Source organism: Callithrix jacchus, chromosome X, assembly GCF_049354715.1.
Source record: "Callithrix jacchus isolate 240 chromosome X, calJac240_pri, whole genome shotgun sequence".
In the NCBI taxonomy this organism is placed as follows: Eukaryota; Metazoa; Chordata; class Mammalia; order Primates; family Cebidae; genus Callithrix; species Callithrix jacchus.
The window spans coordinates 61950062-61976554 of record NC_133524.1 but is presented as its reverse complement, the minus strand read 5'-3'; the positions used below and the strand labels follow the sequence as shown (position 1 = coordinate 61976554).

The following is a 26493-nucleotide window of genomic DNA, read 5'->3' as shown; positions in this document are numbered from 1 at the left end:
TCAGACTGCTGTGCTGCCAGCAAGAATTTCAAGCCAGTGAATCTTAGCTTGCTGGGCTTTTTAGAGGTGGTTTCCAGCACACTAGACCACTTGGCTTCCTGGCTTCAGCCCCCTTTCCTGGGGAATGAACAGTTTTGTCTCACTTAAGTTCCAGGAGTCACTGGGGTATGGAAAAAAAAAAGAAAACTGCTGCAGCTAGCTTGGTGTCTGGCCAAATGGCCACCCAGTTATGTGCTTGAAACCCAGGGCCCTGGTGGCGTACGCAGACTAGGGAATCTCCTTGTCTGCTGGTTGCAAAGACCATAGGCGAAGTATAGTATCTGGGCTGCAGTGCACCGTTCCTCCTGGCACAGTTCCTCACAGCTTCCCTTGGCTAGGGGAGGGAGTTCTCCAACTTGCACTTCCCAGATAAGGCAATGCCCCACCCTGCTTTGCCTTGCCAAATGGGCTGCACCCACTGTCTAACCATTCCCAATGAGAAGAGCTGGGCACCTCAGCTGGAAATGCAGAAATAACCTGCCTTCTGCCTTGATCTCACTGGGAGCTGCAGACCAAAGCTGTTTTTATTCAGCCATCTTACCAGTGACCCCAGTAATTACTTTAAATGCAAACAGATTCTTTAATCAAAGGACAAAGATTGGAAGAATGGATTTAAAAAAAACCCCACATAATCCAATTATATGCTGTCTATAAGAGACCAATTTTCAATCCCAAGACAAATAGAAAACGAAAGGATAGAAGACTATATTCAATGCAATAGTAACTCAAAGGGATCAGGGGTGGTTGTACTAATATTAGAAAAAAATAGATTCTGAATCAAACATGATTATAAGAGATAAATGAAAATATTATATGTTAACAAATGGTTTAATAAACCTAATATAAAATTATAAAATTTATACACTTAGTGATGGATCATTAAGATATGTGAAGTAAAAACTGATAAAATTGAAGGAAGAAAACAGATAGTTCTATCATAATAGTTGGCGATTTTAACATTCCACCTTCAATAATTGATAGAACATCCAGACAGAAGTAAGGAAATAGAGGGCTTAAACAACATAATAAACTATATCTAACACATGCAGAACACTACACATCAATAGTATACACATTTTTCTCAAGTGCATGTGAGACATTTTGAGGCTAGATGATATGTTAGGCCACAAATTAAGCCAGTCTGCCAGTGTTTGCTTCATATATTTTGAGGACCTATTGTTTAGTGTGTACATGTTTATAAGTGGAATATCTTTCTGACCTTTTTCTCAATGCATAATGTCCTAGTTTTACTCTTATAATAGAAGTATTTTTGCCTATTTTGTCTGACATTATAGCCACACCAGCTCTCTTTTACATATTATTTGAATGGAATCTATTTTTCATTTTTTCATTTTCAGTGTGATTTCACCTTTGGATCTAAAAGAATTCTCTTGTAGACAGCATATAATTTAATCATGTTTGCAAATACGTACTACCAATTTCTGCCTTTTCATTGAGAGTTTAATTTATTTATATTTTCTGTAATTACTGATAAGTAATGACTTTACTTTTGCCATTTTGCTATTTGCTTTCTGTATGTCTTATATCGTTTTTGTCCCTCATTTCCTCAATTGCTGCCTTTTCTGTGTATTTAGTTGACTTTTTCAAGTGCCCTGTTTCTGTTGCTTTCTCATTCTCTCTTGTTTATATGCTTAGATTTCTTATGGTTACCATGTGGATTACATTTATTACCCTAAATTTATAACAATTTAGTTTGAATTGATAGTAATTTAACTTTAATAGCATACAAAAAATAAGAATCAGGTGTTAATTTTATTGAAGATCCCCTATAAAGAATGAGTTACTTTTCTCTTATTGCTTTCAAGATTATCCCTTTGTCTTTAAACAAACTGGTTATAGTATGTGTCTGTTTGGATCACTTTGAATTTATCATACTTGGAATTTGTTGAGCTGATGGGATGTATACAATCATGCCTTTCATCAAATTTAGGAAGTATTCAGTCATTATTTCTTGAAATCTTATTTCTGCCATTTCTCTCTTTCTTCTCTTATTCTGGGATTCCCAAAATTGTGTGTTGGTCCACTTGATGGTGTACCACAGGTCCCTTAGACTCTATTCTCTTTGTAGTTGTTAGTTCTGGATACCTCTAGTTGTCCTATCTACAGATTTGCTGATTCTGCCTTCTGCCTTCTGAAATTTGCTACTGAATGCTTGTGTGAATTTTTTTTAATTTAAGTTATTGTACTTTTCAGCTCAAAAATCTGATTCATTCCTTTTTAAAATTAATATTCCTATATGAATATTTTCATTTTGTTTGTACATTGTTTACTGATTTCCTTTAGTTCATTGCTTATGGTTTCCTTTAGCACTTTTAGCATATTTATGACAGCTGTGTTAAAGTCTTTGTTGGTAAGCTCAATATCTGGTCTTCATCAGGGATTTTTTTTTTTCAGAGACTGTGTTACGCTTTCTCACCCAGGCTGGAGTGCAGTGGCACTATCTTGGATTACTGCAACCTCTGCCTCCTGGGTTCATGCAATTCTTCTGCCTCAGCATTCTGAGTAGCTGGGAGTGCAGGTGCACATTACAACACCTGGCTAATTTTTGTATTTTTTAGTAGAAATGAGGTTTCACTATATTGGCCAGGCTGGTCTCAAACTCCTGATCTCATGATCTACCCACCTCAGCCTCCCAAAATGCTGGATTACAGGCATGAGTCACCAGCATTTTGATCTGTGTATTTTCTTTTTGAATAACCCTTATTCTGTTTATTTTTATGCCTCATTTGTTTTTGTTGAAAACTGGACATTTGAATATTACAATGTGATAACTCTGGAAATCTGATTCTCTTTCTCAGAGTTTGCTGTTTTTTTTATATTGTTGTAGTCTTTTTCATGGCTTTTTCTATTTTACAGATACTGTATTTCTTGTTTGTGGTTACTGAAGTTTCTGTTTCTTAGTTTGTGTTCACCTATTGTTTTGACATTTTTCCTTGAATGCCAGGAGCTAAAATAAACAAACAAAAAATTCACCTTTTTCTGTCTTTGCAAATTTTCTCCATTTGCCCCTCCTTCAACACTTAGCCTGATGTTAGCCTTTAAACACTGAGCCTAGGGATCAGCCCAAGGTGGAAATCTATGCTCTCAGCAGGTCTTTTCTGATATATATATATTGTTCTAGGCATAAGTGTGGCTCTCTAAATTATTTCATGTACACAGATACTTTGAATGCCCTGATTTCCCCAGAAAATTCCCCCAGAATTTTCCCCCAGACCTATTGGTAATATTTTGCCCCAAGCATCTATCTTCATGTTGTTTGCCTTGCTTTAAAATATTTTTAAGCAATGCTCATGAGTTTTCTGGCCTTAGTGGACTCCAAGGTAGGTAAAACAGAAAAGAGCACCTTGCATCATTCCTTCAGGTAGCCTCAGACAGTTAAAACAGACCTACACAATAGTTTTCACGTGAGAGCTGCTATGATTCTTCCAGAACCAGGAACCAGTGTTCCACTCTGAGAGTGTAGCTGCCATCTTCAGGATGTAGCTAAGTATAGCTAAGTATAGTTGATACGGTGGCTCACGCCTATAATCCCAGCACTTTGCAAGGCCAAGGCAAGTGGATGGCTTGAGCTCAGGAGTTCGAGACCAGTCTGGGCAACATGGTGAAACCCCATCTCTACAAAAATTAGCCAGGCATGGTGGCACGTGCCTGTGGTTCCAGCTACTTGGGAAGCTGAGGTGGGAAGATCACTTTAGCCCAGGAGGCATAGGCTGCAGTGAGGCATAGACTGCACTCCAGCCTGGGTGACAGAGTGAGATGACATCTCAACAAAACAAAACAAAACAAAACAAACAAATCAAACACCACTACTAAGCTTGAGAGGGAATGATGCAAAGGCAGGTAAAAACACCACAAGATATCATACCATTTTAAAGTTGCATTTTTCTTGATTTGACATGTTTTCAGTTACTATAAAACATTGTTTTTGAGAGCCTGATAAAGTTGACTCTGACAGTTTCTACTTGTTATTTTAATGTTCCTGTAGAGGAATGGGAATGGGGCTGGTTACTCTGCCATTTTCCTGATATTACCTAGTAAGTCCATTTATTTTAAATGACAAGGGAATCCTGAGAAACTGATTCGTTTTTTTCCTCATGAATCCTAGAAAATCATGACTGATTTTGTAATTTCCTTCCACCTTTTGTTATTAAGAAGCTCTGAGATAGGTTTTTGGTTACTACTATCAGTTAGATAAGATTTTGTTTTCTAGTTCTACTTCTGTATTTTGCCTACTTTATGCTTTTATTTCCAATTTGTCCCTATTTCCTCTTTCATTTTCTTTGTTTTTAGTTCGTTTGTTTTGCAATGTGTATATCTGTGTAAACTGCTTGAAATTCTTTTTGTGGAGGAAGGTGAGAGACAAATAAGGGAACAGGATTAAGATTCTAATATTTTCACCTACTCCTGGGCCACCTTTAAACTTTAATCTACCATAAGTATCTGTTAAAATTCTATTGCTTTAATAACACAACACTGCTTCAGTAAATAAAAAAGCCAAGCAGAGCAAAAAAGCATATCACAGATAATAATTCATGATTTGAAGTGAATTCCTGAACCTACCTTTCAACCATGAAGTTCATAGGCTGAAAATGATAAAGATAAGTAGAACAAATTGGAAGTAAAAAAACACTGCAGAGTTTCTGAAACTTGAATAATATATAGCAAAACTTTTCATGGATCCATAAGAATATTCTAATTTGAACAACACAGATATAATACCATTTTTTATTTTTTTCCTTTTTATTGCATTTTAAGTTGTGGGGTACTTGTGCAGGACATGCAAGATAGTTGCATAGGTACACACATGGTAGTGTGATTTGCTGTCTTCCTCTTCTTCACCCACATCTGGCATTTCTCCCCCTGCTATCCCTCCCCAGCTCCCCCCCACTATCCCTCCCCTATTCCCCCAATAGAGCCCAGTGTGTAGTGCTCCCCTACCTGTGTCCTTGTGTTCTCACTGTTCATCACCCGCCTGTGAGTGAGAATATGCGGTTTTTCATTTTCTGTTCTTGTGTCAGTTTGCTGAGAATGATGTTCTCCAGATTCATCCATGTCTCTACAAAGGACACGAACTCATCATTTTTGATTGCTGCATAATATTCCATGGTGTATATGTGACACATTTTCCCAGTCCAGTCTATCATCGATGGGCATTTGGGTTGGTTCCAGGTCTTTGCTATTGTAAAAAGTGCTGCAATGAACATTCGTGTGCATGTGTCCTTATAGTAGAATGATTTATAGTCCTTTGGATATATACCCAGTAATGGGATTCCTGGGTCAAATGGAATTTCTATTTCTAGGTCCTATACCATTTTATTAACTTATTTATATAAAATAGTGCATAATGGTCAATACATGAGCTCTATATTCAGACTGCCAGGGTTTGACCTTTGTTGTGTGACTTATTAACTAGGTGAGCTATACTAGTTACATTACCTCTCTGTGACTCTGTTTCTGCCACTTTAAAATGAGAATAATAATAGATCCTGATTCATAGGGTTGTTGTGTTTTTTTCTTCCATTTGCCAGTAGCAAGCCTTTATTTAGCACCCATAGGGTACAGAGCACCATACGAGTCGAGGTTTTTAGTGCATCTAACAAATATACAGGTAGAGAACATAAATGCATATCATCATAGTTACAAAATAAGTTGTTCTGGAAAAAAAAGACATAATAGTTGGTGGTTTGCTGAGGAATTAATCAAAAGAAAACTGGAGATATTTCACTTTCAGCAGGTTGTAAAGAGGAAGGGTGCAAACTGGGACAGCAAAAAAGAGAAATATTAAAAAGGACAATTTGTTTAGCCTTGACAACTATGAAATTAATTGCAGAAGCAAGAGTGTGGGGTCTTCAAAACAGGGATGTGAGCAGACCCAGTTTTTTTTTTTTGCCCTCCATGAAGGAGAATGGAAGAGTATTTCTTGCCAGGCCAAAATAAATACCTGGAAAGAGTTAAAAGTGTCTAAGCTATATATATATATTTACTGTAATTTAGGTTCTGGGGTACATGTGCAGATCATGTAGAATTGTTACATAGGTACACACATGGCGAGGTGGTTTGCTGCCTTCATCCCCCCATCACTTACATCTGGCATTTCTCCCCTCATTATCCCTCCCCACCCAGCTGTCCCTCCTGTAGCAGTGTGTGATGCTCCCTTCCCTGCATCCACCTGTTCTAATTGTTCAACACCTGCCTATGAGTGATAACATACAGTGTTTGGTTTTCTGTTCTTGTGTCAGTTTGCTGAGAATGATGGTTTCCAGATTCATCCATGTCCCTATGAAAGACATGAACACATCATTTTTATGGCTGTGTAGTATTCCATGGTATATATGTGCCACATTTTCTGTCTCCAGTCTATCGATGATGGACATTTGGGTTGGTTCCAGGTCTTTGCTATTGTAAACAGTGCCACAATGAACATACATGTGCATGTGTCTTTATAATAGGACAATTTACATTTCTTTGGGTATAGGAATTGCTAGGTCAAATGGTATTTTGGTTTCTAGGTCTTTGAGGAATAGCCACATTGTCTTCCACAATGGTTGAACTAATTTACACTCCCACAAACAGTGTAAAAATGTTCCTATTTCTCCAAATCCTTTCTAGCATCTGTTGTCTCCAGATTTTTTAATGATCGCCATTCTAACTGGCGTGAGATTGTATCTCAATGGGGTTTTGATTTGCATTTCTCTAATGACCAGTGATGATGAGCATTTTTTCATGATTTTGTTGGCCTCATTGATGTCTTCTTTTGTAAAGTGTTTGTTCATATCCTTCGCCCACTTTTGAATGGGTTTGTTTGTTTGTTTCTTGTAAATCTGTTTTAGTTCTTTGTAGATTCTGGATATCAGCCCTTTGTCAGATGGGTAGATTGCAAACATGTTTCCCATTCTGTTAGCTGCTGGTTCATTCTAATGATTGTTTCCTTTGCTGTACAGAAACTCTGGACTTTAATTAGATCTCATTATTAATTCCTGCCTTAACTTCAGCCCTTGTTATTGGTTTGTCCAGGGTTTCAACTCTTCCTGGTTTAGGCTTCAGAGGTTGCAATTGTTCAGGAATTTATCCATTTCTTCCAGGTTTACTTCTTTATGTGCATAGAGTTGTTTATAGTAATCTCTGATGGTAGTTTGTATTTCTGTGGAATTGATGGTGATATTCCATTTACCATTTTTTATTGCATCTATTTGACTCTTCTCTCTTTTCTTTTTTATTAATCTGGCTAGTGGTCTATTTTGTTGATCTTTTCAAAACCAGCTCCTGGATTTATTGATTTTTGAAGTTGTTTTTTTTTTTTCTCTATCTCGTTCAGTTCTTCTCTGATCTTAGTTATTTCTTGTCTTCTGTTGGCGTTTGAGTTTTTTTGATCTTGCTCCTCTAGCTCTTTCCATTTTGATGACAGGATGTTGATTTTAGATCTTTCCTCACTTCTCATGTGGGCATTTATTGCTGTAAATTTCCCTCTAGACAGTGCTTAAAATGTGTCCCAGAGATTCTGGTATGTTGTGTCTTCTTTCTCATTGGTTTCAAAGAACATCTTTACTTCTGTCTTCATTTCATTGTTTATCCAGTCAACATTCAAGAGCCAGTTGTTCAGTTTCCTTGAAGTTGGGCAGTTTTGAGTTAGTTTCTTAATCCTGAGTTCTAATTTGATTGCACTGTGGTATGAGAGACTGTTTGTTATGATTTCTATTCTTTTTCATTCACTGAGGAGTGATTTACTTCCAATTATGTGGTCAATTTTAGAGTAGGTGCAATGTCGTGCTGAGAAGAATGCATATTCTGTGGATTTGCAGTGGAGAGTTCTGTAGATGTCTATTATGTCTGCTTGGTCCAGATCTGAGTTCAAGTCCTGGATATCCTTGTTAATTTTCTGTCTCATTGATCTTGTCTAATATTGACAGTGGAGTGTTAAAGGTTCCCACTATTATTGTATGGGAGTCTAAGTCTCTTTGTAGGTCATTAAGAACTTGTTTTATGTATCTGGGTGCTCCTGTATTGGGTGTGTATATATTTAGGATTGTTAACTCTTCTTTTTGCATTGATCGTTTTACCATTATGTTATGTCCTTCTTTGTCTCTTGATCTTTGTTGATTTAATGTCCATTTTATCAGAGACTAGGATTGCAACCCCTGCTTTTTTTGCTCTCCATTTGCTTTATAAATTTTCCTCCATCCCTTTATTTTGAGTCTATGTGTGTCGTTGAATGTGAGATGGGTCTCCTGGATACAGCACACTGATGGGTCTTCATTTTTTATCCAACTTGCCAGTCTATGTCTTTTGGTTGGGGCATTTAGCCCATTTACATGTAAGGTCGATATTGTCATGTGTGAATTTGATCCTGCCATTTTGATGCTAGCTGGTTGTTTTGCTCATTAGTTGATGCAGTTTATTTATTGTGTCGATGGTCTTTACCACTTGCTATGTTTTTGGAGTGGCTGGTACTGGTTTTTCATTTCTATGTTTAGTGCTTCCTTCAGGAGCTCTTGTAAGGCAGGCCTCGTGGTGACAAAATGTCTCAGCAATTGCTTGTCTGTAAAGAATTTTATTTGTCCTTCGCTTATGAAGCTTAGTTTGGCTGGATATGAAATTCTAGGTTGAAAGTTCCTTTCTTTAAGGATGTTGAGTATTGGCCCCCACCCTCTTCTGGCTTGTAGGGTTTCTGCCAAGAGATATGCTGTGAGTCTGATGAGCTTCCCTTTGTGAGTAACCCCCCCTTTCTCTCTGGCTGCCTTTAGCAATTTTTTTTCATTTCAACCCTGGTGAATCAGATGATTATGTGCCTTGGGGTGCCCTTCTTGAGGAATATCTTTGTGGTGTTCTCTGTATTTCCTGGACTTGAACATTGGCCTGCCTTGCTAGGTTGGGAAGTTCTCCTGGATACTATCCTCAATAGTGCTTTCCAGTTTGGATGCATTCTCTCCATCACATTCAGGTACACCTATCAAACGTAGATTAGGTCTTTTCCCATAATCCCATATTTCTTGGAGGGTTTGTTCATTTCTTTTTACTCTTTTTTCTCTCATCTTGCCTTCTCATTTTATTTCATTGAGTTGATCTTCAATCTGACATCCTTTCTTCTGCTTGGTCGATTTGGCTATTGAAACTTATGTAGCTTCACAAAGTTCTCATGCTATGTTTTTCAGCTCCATCAAGTCGTTCATATTCTTCCCTAAGCTGTTTATTCTACTTAGTGTTTCATCTAGCTTTTTTTCAAGGTTCTTAGTTTCTTTGCATTGGGTTAGAACACGTTGTTTTGGCCCAGAGAAGTTTGTCATTACCCACCTTCTGAAGCCTGTTTCTGTCAATTCATCAGATTCATTCTCCATCTATCTTTGTTCCCTAGCTGATGAGGAGTTGTGATCCCTTGGAGGAGGAGTGGCATTCTGGTTTTTGGTATTTTCATCCTTTTTTGTGCTGGTTTATTTCCATCTGTGTGGCTTTATCTACCTGTGGTCTTTGTAGTTCATCATTTTTGGATGGAGTCACTGAGTGGACATCCTTTTTGTTGTTGTTCAAGCTATTTCTTTCTATTTTTTGTTTCCTTTTAACAGTCAGGGCCCTCTGCTGCAGGACTGCTGGAGGTCCCCTCCAGGTCCTGCTTACCTTGGGATCACCCATGGGGGCTGCAGAATAGTTAGGGTTGCTGCCAGTTTCTTCTTCTCTTGTCTTCATCTCAGAAGGGTACCCACCAGATGTCAGCCTGAGCTCTCCTTTATGAGGTGTCTCTTTGTATATATGAGGGTTGGGGAGCTGCTTAAGGAGACAGTCTTTTCCCTTATAGGAGCTCAAGCACTGTGCTGGGAGCTCTGTTGTTCCATTTAGAGCTGCTGGGCAGGTACGTTTATGTCTGGTGTAGCAAAATTCATAACTGCCTCTTTTCCCAGGTGCTCTGTCCTGGGAAGGTGGGGCTTTATTTATAAGTTCCTGATGTACTACTGCCTTTTTTCAGAGATGCCCTGCCCAGCAAGGAGATAGTCTAGTCACAGTCTGTCAGCAAAGGCATTGCTGAGCTACCACGGGCCCTGCCCAGCTGTTGTGTAAACTTCCTTGTGGTTTTGTTTACAGAGGTACAGTTAGAACTCAGTAATGGCAGTCTGCCTCAGTATTGGAAGTCTGCCTCTGTTATGGCAGACTTCCTCAGTAATGGCAGATTGCTTCAGTAATGGCGGACACCCTTCCCCCTACTGAGCTGGACCATCCTGGGTCCAGTTGCACTTGCTGTGAAACTCTGACTCCAGAGTGTTTCAGATTGCTGGTCTTTGTTGGGGTGGGACCTGCTGAGCCAGATCACCTGGCTCCTTGTTTCAGCCCCCTCTTTTTCAGTTGAATGGGCGGCTCTGCCTCCCAGGCATTCCAGGTACCAGTTGAAATGGTCACCTAGATTTGTGTGAGTTTTTGTGTGGAAACCCGCAGTGCCTGCTGAAAGAGCCATGCTGGAAACTCATGGCACTTTTCGGCCCAGATCTCCTGGTCTGTGGACAGTAAAAACTCATTTGGAAATGCAGTGATCACTCACCCTCTGCATTGTTCTCGCCGGGAACTGCTCTCCAGAGCTGTTCCTATTTGGCCATCTTGGATCTCCCCTCCATTCTCATCCTTTATGGTCATTTTGCAGTACTGGGAACATGATTTTCCTATTTTTAAATAATGTCAGATGTTTACATTTGTTATATTCTCAATTTTATGACAGATAAGCCATATCTATAACCCATTTATTTAGGATTTTCCTTCCCAAGTACATAAGCACAATCCTTTTCAAGTCTTATGATTTAGAAGATAATGGGAACCTGTCTGGTAAGGGAGCTAGGCTGCCAATGATGGAAAACAAGAAGATAACAAGAAAGTTTATTGAAGAATATCCATCTTAACAATAGCAGACATTTCTATAGTATTTATTATGCCATTTTAGTCAGTTCCATATATTAACTCGATTTAATCACAACCCTGAGTTAGTTACAATTACTATCATTTCCATTTTCCATATGAGAAGACCAAAACACATGGAGGGGAAGTTATTTGCCCTTGAGTCAGATAGCTAAAAATAGTAGAGACCAGAGGTGAACTCAGGCTGCCTTTCTGAAGAGTCTGGGTGCCTCACCACTATGTATACTGCTACCTGTGCTAGGAAAAGAAGGGCTATCTGGGTAGTCAAGCTGAGCAATTATATGTGACCTATTCAAGGGGATTTTGAAGGCCCAGAAGGACATCTGCCTTCCCACTTCTCTCTCAGTCCATTTACTTGCAGATACCACATCTTCATTCATAGGTAAAAGGTTTGGTATATTGTTTACAATGCAACCAACCCATGGGTGGAGCAGTATTAAGATTTATCCGTTATTTTTCTTTCCCAGTCTGTTTCATTTTTATTTTATGGGTATCACTTTTCATCGTATATTTTCAATCTTTATACAGTTGAATCTGTCCATCTTTTCCTTTGGGGTTGTTTATCTGTCATCGTGGCTTTACAAGTTATTAACCCTCTAAAGCCTTTACTATAATTGAAGCCATTTTTGCCCAGACTCAGGGGAAACAATGGCTACAACCTTCACATCAAATTCTGCCCTGTCCATTTTGAGATCTCTAAATGAAGCCTCTGTCATTGTCTTCTCAAGTCTAAATCAAGACAACTTATTTATACCTTTTCATGCTCTACTCCTGTTTCTATTCACCAAATTATCTCCAAATTGGGGTTCTCAAAATGATTCTGAGAATTAGGGGGAGTGGTGAGAAGGATGAAGCTTGTTATTAACCTGTACTTGTTATGTGCATGTTCCCACAGCACTATAATACTTCCCACAATATAAAATAAAATGTTCCCACAATATAATAGGCATTTCAACCAATTATTATTTGGTTGAATATTATATTTCAACCAATGTGCTACGTGCTTTTTTATACCTTATCTCTTGTCATTTAATCATTAAACAGCTCTATGAGGGGGACAAGGACCCTATGAGTAGTTCTAAAGTAGCCCAGCCTGGGAAAGATGTGCAGGGAACCTGGTAAGACTACGTCCTTTTGGAAACCCAATTCCATACTTAGTTCTGGTGATATAAAATAGGCCGTTAGAAATGGAAGATCACTGGAGCTAGACAATCAGTTTTGGTCACTCTTAAAGAGGTAGGAATTGAAGGAGAGGGGAGGGTATGCTGTCAGTTATCTGAGGGAAAAAGCAAAAGAAAAGAAATTCCAAGTCAGTGACTTAGAGATTGCTTCTGTTTTGGGGTCAGGAGACAGAAAAGAAAGTAAAATGAGCTAAACAAGGAGAAAGGCACTTAGAAAAGAAAGCAGTGAGGGCAGTGCTATGGCGTAAAAGCCAAGGGAAACAACCCTATCTCTCTGTGTTGTCACCCTGGGAACATGGCTCTGACCGTCTCCCTTGACAGCAGCACAGACTGAGGCTGGCAGCCAGCCTGTTGTTGCTCTGCTACCATAAATGCCAATGAGGTTGCAGCAAAAATGAAACATACATGAAAGCATTTGATATGGCAGCGAACATATTCACACACAGCAGAACACACAAAGTCTTGGAAAATCCTTCTGACCACTATTAGCTTCTGTGTTTATGGGGAGGGGAATATCTAAGGAATCAAGGAAATTATAACCATAGTTGTTTAGCTCCTTTGGCTGCCCAGTAATCCTAAAGGATACCCAATCGCAACATCATAGGATCCCCAAATGACAGAGTTAGAATATCAGAGCTAGTCCAACTCCTTCATGTTAAAGATGGGATAACAGAAGCCCAGAGAAGTGAAAAGACCTGCACAAAGTCACACAGGGAGTTAATGGCAAAGCAAGTCAGAGAACCCAGTCTCCTGTGTCTTCCTTCCAGTTGAGTGATTCTGAGTAAATGAGAAACGAATGAGGAAAGAATTGGTGGCAAATGTTCCCAGTAAGTTGATTAATTTTTAAAAGCATACCTGGTGAAAAATGGAATCATGGAATTTCAACTCTAGAGCAGGGTTAAGAGTTCATCACTCAATGTATTATTAGTTTGTAGATGAGAGAACTGAGGTCCAGCGAGGCTGCAACAAATCTCTGAACACAGCTCTCCTGCTTCCTTAGCCTGCCTATTCTTGGAGGCAGATCCATAAAAGCACGTTCAGATTTAGAAAACCTGTATGTATTTATTTAAAGAATAAATGCAACAAAAACAGTGGTTCAAACAATTTCTTGCCTCCCCTGATCAGAATCCAAGTGCTGTGGGAACAAGCACATAATGAGAAAGTTCAAGGAAATTAGAAAATCACTGCATCCTTCAAAACAGGATAAATAGAAAAGGACAAGGGCCAATGGGTTGAATGACCCATACCTACTAGGGAGTTGGGGGGATGAATAACATGGGGAAACAAAACAGAGAGGACTCTAGGTTCACATATTGTTTGGCTTACAGAAATGGTTTTTAACCATAGGTCCTTTGCTAGTTATTTTCTTTTATATTCCAGGGGGCATTAGAGAGTTCCATCCTATGATTTTACAGATGGGAAGACTGAGGCCTAGTAGGGGAAGCGACTTGCCCAAGGACACGTAGGGAAGTGATATCAGAGCTAGAATTTGAATCCAAGGTCTTGGATTCACCAGTCAGTATGTCTTCACCTCCCTTGAGTGCTGGAGGAAGTGGGTGAAAGTTTACTTAGAAAACTCAGTAGATGTACACTAGACTGCTTGTATGATAGGATTTTTTACACTAGGGTTTACAAACTTGGAGAGGGGAAAAGTGGAACTCCCCTACTCCCACTGCCAGATCTTCTTTGTTCCCTGAACTTTGCATTTGGGGGATCTAGGTCAGTGACATTGGATAGGTGACAAAGAATAGAGGAGTGAAAGTTCAATAACATAAAACCATCAAAAACAGCAAGAATCTCAGCTGAAACATACAATTCTAGCTAATCGCCGACCACTCCCATCTCCTGGGAGAATCTTCAAAGTTAAGGCTTCAACCACACCCCTCAACATCCCAGCTGAAGGACTGAAGCAATAGAAAACATGAAAATTTTCTGAAGAAGTGTGAAGAACAAGATTACCTACCTCAGCTCCTACCTCCCTAACCCAGGGAGGTAAATTACCCTTTCTGTTCTTTTGTTTTCTGTGTACCACATGTGAGTGCCTTCCAGTTCTAACATCCTCTGGTTCTCTTCCAGTCTTTCCTGTCTCAGTGAATGGCACTGACCTTTTTATGGAACCCAAAAATCCAGGAGTCATTTTAGATGCCCTATCTCTCCCTCTGTATCTCTCCATCCCATCCATGAGCTAATCATATCAGTTTTGTGTTCTATAATATATTTCCAATCAGCCCATTTTTCTTCATGTCTGCTATTACTACTATAATTCAAGCCACCATCATTTCTTTCCTGGAAAACTGTAATAGTTTTCTCACTGGTTTTCTGGTTTCCACTTTTGCCCCAGTAAAATCTGTTCTCACAGCAGTTAGTGATGTTCAAAAACTAGATCATGTTGCTCCCCTGCTTAAAACCTTCAATGTCTGCCTGTTGTTATTAGAATAAAACCCAAACTCATCACCATGGTTTACAAGACCCTGTTTTTTCCTGCCTGTCTCCTCAGTCTAATTCTGCTTTCCTTAATCAGCCAGAGCCTTACGTATTTTTTTTTCACAGGCTAAGTATTTTCAGACTCAGGAACATTGCACTGGCTATTCTTTCTGCCCGGAGCACTCTTCCCCCAGATCATTGTATGGACAACTCCGTAGGTCTCCAATACAATATCATCTCTGAACAGCAGCCTCCCCTGATCATCGTAACTAAAACATTCTTCCTCCTGCCACCATTCTATCCTATTATCCTCAATTAGTCTCTTATGGACTTATCTCACCCTAATATTATTATGTTTGTTTGTTTTTTTTTTTTCCTTTTCTGTCATTATTATCTGGCTCCTCCTACTAGAATATATACTTTCTGAGAACTGGGATTTTAGATAAGTAATAGAACATAGTAGGTGAGAGCATGGCTTCTGGATGCAGACTACCTAAATTTGAATCTCAGTTCTGCCACTTACGAGCTCTGTGACTCTGGGCAAGTTACTTAACTTCTCAGTGCCTCAGCTTCCTATTCTGTAAAATAAGGATGATAGTAAATATATACTTCCTGTGAAGTTTTTGTAAGGATTAAACTAACTTAATACATGCAAAGTACTATATATCCCTGGAATGTAGAAGAGTGTCTTGCATGTCGTAAGTGTCCAGTAAATATTTGTTAGCTGTTTGCATGAATGAATCCTCAATGCCTTCTGCTTTTTTCCTCCCTTTCTCTCCCTTCCTGCCTAGTTTTGTCCAGGAAGCTTTTCCCTGACCCCTTGCTCACTTTTCAGGACTAAGTTGGTTCTCCACTTATGTGTGTGTTCACAGAAGTTAGACTTCTTTCAAGCCCTGATTGCAAGGTATGGCTATATATGTATGTGTGATCTTTGTAATAGCTAGCCTCTCTCACTAAATGGTAAGCTCGGTGAGGGCAGGGCCCATGTCCGTCGTGTCTAGTATAAAATCTTCACTGAAACCTCAATGGTTCCTGACACATAATAATTACACAATAAATATTTTTGGGCTGAAAACTTTTGGCTCATTTTTCTCTTAGAAATGTTGATTTAAAAACATGATGAAAAATTTTAATAAGTAATTTGTACAACTTTTTGAAAGGCAATTCAGAACCAAGGCTGTTGTTGCATCTCTGCCTCCTCATAGTTTAGTTCACTGTTGACATACAAAGAAAGATTTGTGAATTCAATATTCTGGCCTCCATTTTTAAAATCTTGATCTATACCCTAAAAGCATAATCACGTTAACAAGAGAGTGACTGGCTTCTCTTTTGCTAATTTCTTGCATTTTAACGGTATTTACCCCAACATACCCTGCCTGCCTTACCTGTTTCTTAGCAAAATAAATGATATTGGCCCTGATAAAACTAAAAATTTTTTTATTTCTAGCACCTCAAATCAATCAGTTCTTTAAATAAAATCATGCATTCGAACTCACTGCTGACCCATATCCTAAATATTGTTTCAGACATTGCAAAATCTGATTAAGTGAGAGCTACTGAACAATTACTATGGAAAAATAACCAGCTTAGCTTCCAGATACTGTTTTAAGTGCTGCTTCGGAACAAGGGGCAGAAAGCTATGGTTTCCTTCTCTTCCCTCCTCTTTCTCTACAACATTTTCCTTCCTCTCATTGCTAGCTTAGATTCTTAAAACTCAGCAAGGAACAGGTGTGACATCTGTTCTCAAAGAGGGCAAGGAGCCAAAAGCAAACCAGCAGAAGCTAAGAGGCATATTACCCTTTATTTATATGGATATTTTAATTGTTATAAATAGGACAAACCTTCTTCCAAGCTCCAAGTGTTCCCAAGGCCTCTTTTCCTAGATTAACTGCTATTCCCCTTTAATGTCTATCCATGGATTGAAAACATGGGACATACTTGGCCCTCTGCAGACACCCTATATTGGAGTGCACCATCTAGCTGAAACGTAATAGATGCATTCAGACCCCATGGTAGCAGCAGCAGGTTGATACAGGCCGCGTGGGGCCATAGGAAGAGCACAAGCCCATGAGTCAGGAGTCCTGGTTCTCTTTCAGCCAGGTTGGGTGACGTTGGACAAGTCCTTTGCCTCTCTTCGTCTCAGTTTCCTCATCTGTAAACTAGAATTTCAGTGAGGCTTGAAAGACAATTACTACCAAATCAGACTTTAAACCCATTCACATATTTAATTGAAACAGATACAGAGCCACATCCAGACTTTTACCAGACATGTGAACACAGTCAGTGATGAGGATTCTTAGGGTGAGAGGGATAGTGGAAAAAGAGAGACATTAGTTTTAAAATCTCAAAGGCTGTTCATAAATTGCTTTCCACACATCTCATAGACATCCTCCACTTCTCCCCAGGGTTACACCTTATCTATTCCTGTATTTTGACACCACAGTATGATGTAATTAACAGGTAAATTTCCAGCCTCTTCTGTTCCTCAAAGGCGAGGATTTGCTTTTATTTATCTACCTCACCCAGTGACTCTTACAGTACTTCTTCCATTGACTGGCAAAGTCCGAGCTTAGTAATTGTTTGTTGAATGGGTAAGTAAGTAGCTGTAATTAACGACGTTCTCCTCCCCACTCTCTTTTCCGCCAGCTTTTGCAGCGTCTCCCTCCTCCCATCCTCCTCTTCCCCACCCCCGCCACACCCTAATTTGAATGCCAAAGTTACTTGTCCCCAGACCGCAGCTAGCACATTCAACATCTCCAAAGTTAATTTCCCTGCAAGGTTTCTTTCCATCCCCAAGGCGTAATTAGCGACTACCGTTAACCTTTTTCGGATGAGGTAGGTGTGAGGGCCCCCGAAAGAGGGGTGAATGAATATGTCTCTCATCTTTCCAATCGCCTTCAGGAGTATTTTTCCCCATTTTCTTACACACGGGCCAGACGAATATCCCCATTCCTTTGCACTCTCAACAACCTTTGACATAATTATCTATGACAAATTGATTTAAAGTGCTACTGCAGGAAGGGAAACAGGCTTGTGTCGCTTGGCCTTCTGGGAGTTGTAGTCTTACAGGCCCCCAGGCTGCTTGGCTGGCTCTGAAGCTGCGGACTACAGCTCCCAGGCCTCTCCAAGCCCCTACCGCACAGGCTCGTAGCCCCAAGCCCGGAGGAGGTGGCTACATTGTGTCTATTGTATCTTGGCTGGTGTATTTGTACATCTCTCGGGACGTGAAATTGACAGTGAAAAGTATGGCAGATGAGCAAGAAATCATGTGCAAATTGGAAAGCATTAAAGAAATCAGGTAAGCGGCACGTTGCTCTCCTCCACCCCCTGTCCCTCTCCATCCAATACCTCCTTGCGGGAGAGAGCTAATTATCTATTGTTGGGCTGCCTGCCTAGGGGAGCTGGAAAGGGGCCCATTCACCACAGGCTTGAAGGAGAGATGAGGATGGGAGGGGTGCTGAGGAGAGTTGAAACCGAGACTGTGAGAGAGAGAGAGAGGAAAGAGGAGAGAGAGAGGGAGAGGGAGAGGGAGAGAGAGAGAGAAAGAGAGAGAGGAGAGAGAGAGAGAGAGAGAGAGAGAGAGAGAGAGAGAGAGAGAGGGAGGGAGAGAGAGAGAGAGAGAGAGAGAGAGAGAGCGAGCGCGCCAGAGCGAGAGAACGCTCTTGCCAGATGTGGCTGAGAAAACAAAGATGAAGAAATACGGGGTTGGTCCCGAGACAGATTTATTCTTCTCGAGCTGGGGGTCGGGGCACTGAATTCATGGACACATTTTTAAAAAGTACTTGTGTGTCCCAAGGTGTCTTTGGCTCCTTGCTCTTTAGGAGTCTAGATTTTTTTTTTTTTTTTCCAGTCTCTTGTTCAACTTCAGAACCAGGAATTCGGGAGAGCCTTTTGAGAGCCAAGTCTAGCGCTTCGGGGCTGTTGGCGGCTGCCGGGGACTGCCAAGTGGGGGCTGCAGAGGAATCCCAGCGGGCGGAGCTGGGAGAATGGCGGGCGCTCGTTTTCCTTTCACTCACTCGTCACTTTCTTCCTTCCTATCCCGCGTTTGGGAGGGGGATGGGAGCAATGGGGATTGGGGACGCGATCACTGCGCTGATGGTGGGATCGCGACAGCTGCTCCGAGGAGCTGGAGGTGACAGGAGGGCTTGCATAGTGGGAGTTGCGGGAGTGGAGTTCACCACCCGGCTGCTCCTGGAGCAGCTTTGGCAAAGCTATGATATTGTCCATGCTCAGAACACAATAGCACCAGGCGGGCTAACTGTATGGGCTGGCACAAGGTATTTCTTCACCTCACCTTCTCTGCGTAAGCCCCTGCTTTGGCTTTTGCTCTCACTCTGAGAGTGACCTGAGTCAAGCTGTCTCCCTGTAGTGTTTTCTGAGAACCTAAGGTGGACGTTGTCAAGTGTGTTTCTTTAAGAAATAAGACTTTGATCATCAGATTTAACCCCTAGAGTGCTGGATGAGACCTACACATTATGATTACTGGTGGTAGGAAAGCACCTTGGTTCCTTCTTCCTTGTGGAGGGGTTGCATCTCTCCTTCTACAGGGGAAGTAAAGGAAGGGAACTATCATTTATTGAGCCCCCTCCTGCCGCTCTGTGCCAGGTCCTTAGACCTACTTTCACTCATTCAGCAAGAGTCCTGTGAGCTTTCTACTCCTCCCAGTACAACTGGGAAAATAGAGGCCCAGAGAATTTGAGTGATTTTCCCACAGCCACACAAGCTTGAAAATACCACATTTTGTTGGAAACGTACCACATTTTGTTGGTCTGCCTGCAGAGATCCTTCTTTTCCCACTATGTCCCAGGCAAAGTCTGAAAAGGAGGAGGGGATATGTTGCATTTTTTTTTTGCAAAAGATTAGGAGCTAGCTAGAAAGTGAGACACCTTGGTATAGCTGTCATAATAACAATGAAGCTAATCAGAAGCTTAGGCCTGCAATTGGAAAGCCTAGATTTCCACTCTCACCAAGCTTTAAAGGAACCAGCACCCTATGCCCAGAGAAGGATCAGTTGTGAGCAACAACTTTAATCACCAGTGAAAATAGACCTCTTCCAGTGAATACCACATGGAGAACCATGACATATACCCTAACCAGTGGTAACTAGGAATTTCTACGCCAACCAGCTAGGACGGAATCAGCAGAGGCCTAGAGAGAAGGCCAAACTTTCACCTCTAACCAGCAGTAACAAACAGTCCCTCTCCAACCTGGATGTTAAGAGACAGTGGAGAAACTGGAATTCTACGGTCCCTCTTTTATCCAGGATAGTGTCAGACGACTGCTAAAACAAAAGATTTAAATAAGATCCAAAGTATCCAACTTTTCTTTTTTTTAATTTTTTATTGCATTTTAGGTTTTGGGGTACATGAGCAGAACGTGCAAGACAGTTGCGTAGGTACACACATGGCGGTGTGTTTTGCTTCCTTTCTCCCCTTCACCCACATTTGGCATTTCTCCCCAGGCTATCCCTCTCCACTTCCCCTACCACTGGCCCTCCCCTTTTCCCCCCAATAGACCCCAGTGTTTAGTACTCCCCTCCCTGTGTCCATGTGTTCTCATTTTTCATCACCCGCCTATGAGTCAAAATATGCAGTGTTTCATTTTCTGTTCTTGTGTCAGTTTGCTGAGAATGATGTTCTCCAGATTCATCCATGTCCCTACAAACGACACAAACTCATCATTTCTGATTGCTTCATAATATTCCATGGTGTATATGTGCCACATTTTCCCAATCCAGTCTATCATCAATGGGCTTTTGGGTTGATTCCAGGTCTTTGCTATTGTAAACAGTGCTGCAATGAACATTCGTGTACATGTGTCCTTATAGTAGAATGATTTATAGTCCTTTGGATATATACCCAGTAATGGTATTGCTGGGTCAAATGGGATTTCTATTTCTAAGGCCTTGAGGAATCGCCACACAGTCTTCCACAATGGTTGGACTAATTTACACTCCCACCAACAGTGTAAAAGTGTTCCTTTTTCTCCACATCCTCTCCAGCATCTGTTGTCTCCAGATTTTTTAAAGATCGCCATTCTAACTGGCGTGAGATGGTATCTCAACGTGGTTTTGATTTGCATCTCTCTGATGACCAGTGACGATGAGCATTTTTTCATATGATTGTTGGCCTCATATATGTCTTCTTTTGTAAAGTGTCTGTTCATATCCTTTGCCCACTTTTGAATGGGCTTGTTTGTTTTTTTCCTGTAAATCTGTCTGAGTTCTTTGTAAATTCTGGATATCAGCCCTTTGTCAGATGGGTAAACTGCAAAAATTTTTTCCCATTCTGTTGGTTGCCGATCCACTCTAGTGACTGTTTCTTTTGCCGTGCAGAAGCTGTGGAGTTTCATTAGGTCCCATTTGTCTATTTTGGCTTTTGTTGCCAATGCTTTTGGTGTTTTGTTCATGAAGTCCTTGCCTGCTCCTATGTCCTGGATAGTTTTGCCTAGATTTCCTTCTAGGGTTTTTATCGTGCCAGGTCTTATGTTTAAGTCTTTAATCCATCTGGAGTTAATTTTAGTGTAAGGTGTCAGGAAGGGGTCCAGTTTCTGCTTTCTGCACATGGCTAGCCAGTTTTCCCAACACCAACACCATTTGTTAAACAGGGAATCCTTTCCCCATTGCTTGTTTTTGTCAGGTTTATCAAAGATTGTATAGTTGTAGATATGTTGTGTTGCCTCCGGTGCCTCTGTTTTGTTCCACTGGTCTATATCTCTGTTTTGGTACCAGTACCATGCTGTTTTGATTACTGTAGCCTTGTAGTATAGTTTGAAATCCGGTAGTGGGATGCCCCCCGCTGTGTTCTTTTTGCTTAGAATTGACTTGGCTATGCGGGCTCTCTTTTGGTTCCATATGAAGATCATGGTGGTTTTTTCCAGTTCTGTGAAGAAAGTCAATGGTAGCTTGATGGGGATAGCGTTGATTCTGTAAATTACTTTGGGCAGTATAGCCATTTTCATGATATTGATTCTTCCTAACCATGAACATGGAATGTTTCTCCATCTGTTTATGTCCTCTCTGATTTCGTTGAGCAGTGGTTTGTAATTCTCCTTGAAGAGGTCCCTTACGTTCCTTGTGAGTTATATTCCAAGGTATTTTATTCTTTTTGTAGCAATTGTGAATGGCAGTTCGTCCTTGATTTGGCTTTCTTTAAGTCTGTTATTGGTGTAGAGGAATGCTTGTGATTTTTGCACGTTGATTTTATATCCTGAGACTTTGCTGAAGTTGCTTATCAGTTTCTGGAGTTTTTGGGCTGAGGCGATGGGGTCTTCTAGGTATACTCTTATGTCGTCTGCAAATAGAGACAATTTGGCTTCCACCTTTCCTATTTGAATACCCTTTATTTCTTTTTCTTGCCTGATTGCTCTGGCTAGAACTTCCAGTACGATATTGAATAGGAGTGGTGAAAGAGGGCATCCTTGTCTAGTGCCGGATTTCAAAGGGAATGCTTCCAGTTTTTGCCCATTCAGTATGATATTGGCTGTTGGTTTGTCATAAATAGCTTTTATTACTTTGAGATATGTTCCATCAATACCGAGTTTATTGAGGGTTTTTAGCATAAAGGGCTGTTGAATTTTGTCAAATGCCTTCTCTGCATCAATTGAGATAATCATGTGGTTTTTGTTTTTGGTTCTGCTTATGCGGTGAATTACGTTTATATACTTGCATATGTTGAACCAGCCTTGCATCCCTGGGATGAATCCTAGTTGAACCTGATGAATAAGTTTTTTGATTTGCTGTTGCAATCGGCTTGCCAATATTTTATTGAAGATTTTTGCATCTATGTTCATCATGGATATTGGCCTGAAGTTTTCTTTTCTTGTTGGGTCTCTGCTGGGTTTTGGTATCAGGATGATGTTGGTCTCATAAAATGATTTGGGAAGGATTCCCTCTTTTTGTATTATTTGGAATAGTTTTAGAAGGAATGGTACCAGCTCCTCTGTGTATGTCTGGTAGAATTCGGCTGTGAACTTGTCTGGACTTGGGCTTTTTTGTGTGTGGTAGGCTCTTAATTGCTTCCTCGACTTCTGACTTTGTTATTGGTCTATTCCTAGTTTCAGCTTCCTCCTGGTTTAGGCTTGGGAGGACACAGAAGTCCAGGAATTTATCCATTTCTTCCAGGTTTACTAGTTTATGTACATAGAGTTGTTTGTAATATTCTCTGATGATGGTTTGAATTTCTGTGGAATCTGTGGTGATTTCCCCTTTATCATTTTTTATTGCATCTATTTGGTTGTGCTCTCTTTTCTTTATAATCAGTCTGGCTAGTGGTCTGTCTATTTTGTTGATCTTTTCAAAAAACCAGCTCTTGGATTTATTGATTTTTTGAAGGGTTTTTCGTGTCTCAATCTCCTTCAGTTCAGCTCTGATCTTAGTTATTTCTTGTCTTCTGCTGGGTTTTGAGTTTTTTTGATCTTGCTCCTCCAGCTCTTTCAATTTTGACGATAGGGTGTCAATTTTGGATCTCTCCATTCTCCTTATATGGGCACTTATTGCTATATACTTTCCTCTAGAGACTGCTTTAAATGTGTCCCAGAGATTCTGGCATGTTGTGTCTTCATTCTCATTGGTTTCGAAGAACTTCTTTATTTCTGCCTTCATTTCATTGTTTATCCAGTCAACGTTCAAGAGCCAGTTGTGCAGTTTCCATGAAGCTGTGCGGTTCTGGGTTGGTTTCTGAATTCTGAGTTCTAACTTGATTGCACTGTGGTCTGAGAGGCTGTTTGTTAGGATTTCAGTTGTTTTGCATTTGCTGAGCAGTGCTTTACTTCCAATTATGTGGTCAATTTTAGAGTAGGTGTGATGTGGTGCTGAGAAGAATGTATATTCTGTGAATTTGGGGTGGAGAGTTCTGTAAATGTCTATCAGGTTTGCTTTCTCCAGGTCTGAGTTCAAGCCCTGGATATCCTTGTTGATTTTCTGTCTGGTTGATCTGTCTAATATTGACAGTGTTAAAGTCTCCCACTATTATTGTGTGGGAGTCTAAGTCTCTTTGTAAGTAATTAAGAACTTGCCTTATGTATCTGGGTGCTCCTACATTGGGCCCATATATGTTTAGGATCATTAGCTCTTCTTGTGGTATCGATCCTTGTAGCATTATGTAATGGCCTTCTTTGTCTCTTTTGATCTTTGTTGCTTTAAAGTCTATTTTATCAGAGACGAGAATTGCAATTCCTGCTTTATTTTGCTCTCCATTTGCTTGGTAAATCTTCCTCCATCCCTTTATTTTGAGCCTTTGTGTATCCTGCATGTGAGATGGGTTTCCTGGATACAGCACACTGATGGGTTTTGGATTTTTATCCAATTTGCCAGTCTGTGTCTTTTGATTGGGGCATTTAGTCCATTTACATTTAGGGTTAATATTGTTATGTGTGAATTTGATACTGCCATTTTGATGCTAAGTGGCTGTTTTGCCCTTTAGTTGTTGTAGATTCTTCATTATGTTGATGCTCTTTAGCATTTAGTGTGATTTTGGAATGGCTACTGCTTGTTGTTCCTTTCTTTGTGTAGTGCCTCTTTCAGGAGCTCTTGTAAAGCAGGCGTGGTGGTGACAAAATCTCTGAGTACTTGCTTGTTCGCAAAGGATTTTATTTTTCCTTCACTTCTGAAGCTCAGTTTGGCTGGATATGAAATTCTGGGTTGAAAGTTTTTTTCTTTAAGAATGTTGAATATTGGCCCCCACTCTCTTCTGGCTTGTAGTGTTTCTGCCGAGAGATCTGCTGTGAGTCTGATGGGCTTCCCTTTGTGGGTGACTCGACCTTTCTCTCTGGCTGCCCTTAGTATTTTCTCCTTTATTTCAACCTTGTTGAATCTGACGATTATGTGCCTTGGGGTTGCTCTTCTTGTGGAATATCTTTGTGGTGTTCTCTGTATTTCCTGCATTTGAGTGTTGGCCTGTCTTGCTATGTGGGGGAAATTTTCCTGGATGATGTCCTGAAGAGTATTTTCCAGCTTGGTTTCATTCTCTTCGTCCCCTTCTGGTACACCTATCAAACGTAGGTTAGGTCTTTTCACATAGTCCCACATTTCCTGGAGACTTTGTTCATTCCTTTTTGTACTTTTTTCTCTGATCTTGGTTTCTCGTTTTATTTTATTGAGTTGATCTTCGACTTCAGATATTCTTTCTTCTGCTTGGTCAATTCGGCTGTTGAAACTTGTGCATGCTTCGCGAAGTTCTCGTATTGCGTTTTTCAGCTCCTTTAATTCATTCATATTCTTCTCTAAGTTATCCATTCTTGTTATCATTTCCTCAAATCTTTTTTTATATCTTTTTTCAAGGTTCTTAGTTTCTTTGCATTGATTTAATACATGATCTTTTAGCTCACAAAAGTTTCTCATTATCCATTTTCTGAAGTCTAATTCTGTCATTTCATCACAGTCATTCTCCGTCCAGCTTTGTTCCCTTGCTGGTGAGGAGTTTTGGTCCTTTCTAGGAGGCGAGGTGTTCTGGTTTCGGGTGTTTTCCTCCTTTTTGTGCTGGTTTCTTCCCATCTTTGTGGATTTATCTACTTGTCGTCTGCGTTGTTGCTGACTTTTTGATTGGGTCTCTGAGTGGACACCCAGATTGTTGGTGATGAAGTATTTCTGTTACTTGGTTTTCCTTCTACCAGTCTAGCCCCTTCGCTGTACGACTGCTGAGGTCCAGTCCAGGCCCTGCTTTTCTGGGGTGCCCCTATAGCAGCTGTGGAAAAGCGAGGGATGCTACCAGTTTCTTTTTCTGCTATCTTTGTCCCAGAATGATGCCTGCCAAATGTCAGTCTTTTGGATATAGAGGGGTCAGGGAGCTGCTTGAAGAGACAGTCTGTACTTTGTAGGAGCTCAATTGCTTAGCTGTGAGCTCTGTTGTTCATTCAGGGCTGATAGGCTGAAAATAAACCTTTTTTTCTCAGATGCTCTGTCTGGGGGTGGGTTGAGGCTTTCCTTGTGAGTGTCTACCTCGCTGTCCTGCCCAGCTAGGAGGCAGTCAAATCACTATTTGCCTGCCGAGGCTCCGCCCTGCTGGTGTGAGGTTCGCCTTGTTGCTGCAGGTTCTGCCCTTTTGCTGCGGGCTCTGCCTTGTTGCCACCGTCTCCACCCTGTTGCCACAAGCTACGCCCTGTAGCTGAGTCTCTCTGTTGTACCGGGTTGCTTCAGCAATGGCAGGCTACGTCAGCAATGGGCGTGTACCTCAGTGGGGGCTGATTGCCTCGGTAATGGCGGACACCCCTCCCCCACGGAGCTGTGCTTTAAGAAAACCTCCTCACAGGGAGGGTTTGGAATCGCCATTTTGTTTGTCACACTGCGCTAGCCCAAACGCTTTGTCCCTGGGATTTCCTGGGCTGGCTCACTGCCCAAGTCCCGTTCAGTCTCAAGTTTAGCCCTCCCAGGTCTCAGTTTGCCGGTTCAATGGGGCACCTGTAACAGTGCACTTTTGTATGGAGTGCTGTGGAGCGCCTCTGCGCTCCGCCACGGGCTGGAGCCGCACCGGCTGCCGGCTACACCAGCCGAGACCTCTGCCTGGCGTCCCGCATCTCTTTTATACCTGGGAATTTCCCCGTTCTGTGGGCAACTAAGATCCATCTGGAAATGCGTCCCCGACTCACCCTGTCCACGCATCCAGCGAGAGCTTCAATCCTGGGTTGTTCTCACAGTGCCATCTTGAGTCCTCCCTCCAAGTATCCAACTTTTAATAAAAAATTACTTGCCATATTAAGATATCAACTTGAACGGTAAGATAAAATAAACAGATACCAACACTGAGATGACACCATGTTCAAATTATCTGATAAGGATTTTAAAGCACCTGCCATAAAGAATATTTCAATGGTCAGTTTACAATACACTTGAAACAAATGATAATGTAGAAAATCTCAATAAATAAATAGTCTCGACAAAGAAATATAAAACATAAAGAAGAACAAAGTGAAATTTTTAGCACTGAAAAATACGGTAACATAA

The 26493-nt window shown here is 40.8% G+C and overlaps 1 protein-coding gene across 4 annotated transcripts in view; it reads left to right on the top strand.

The window, feature by feature from the left end:
- ZC4H2 (zinc finger C4H2-type containing) overlaps positions 1–26493 on the top strand; it is a 117264-nt gene that overhangs the window by 32887 nt on the left and 57884 nt on the right. For 2 of the 4 annotated variants that reach the window (XM_002762945.7, XM_078362820.1), the window contains exon 1: positions 17730–17853. The exons of the other annotated variants lie outside the window; for them this stretch is intronic. In XM_002762945.7, coding sequence (XP_002762991.4) covers positions 17801–17853 — 53 coding nt within the window. In that variant the 5' untranslated portion in view covers positions 17730–17800. Of the gene's footprint in view, positions 1–17729; positions 17854–26493 lie in introns of those variants that run through there. 4 annotated transcript variants of the gene reach the window in all.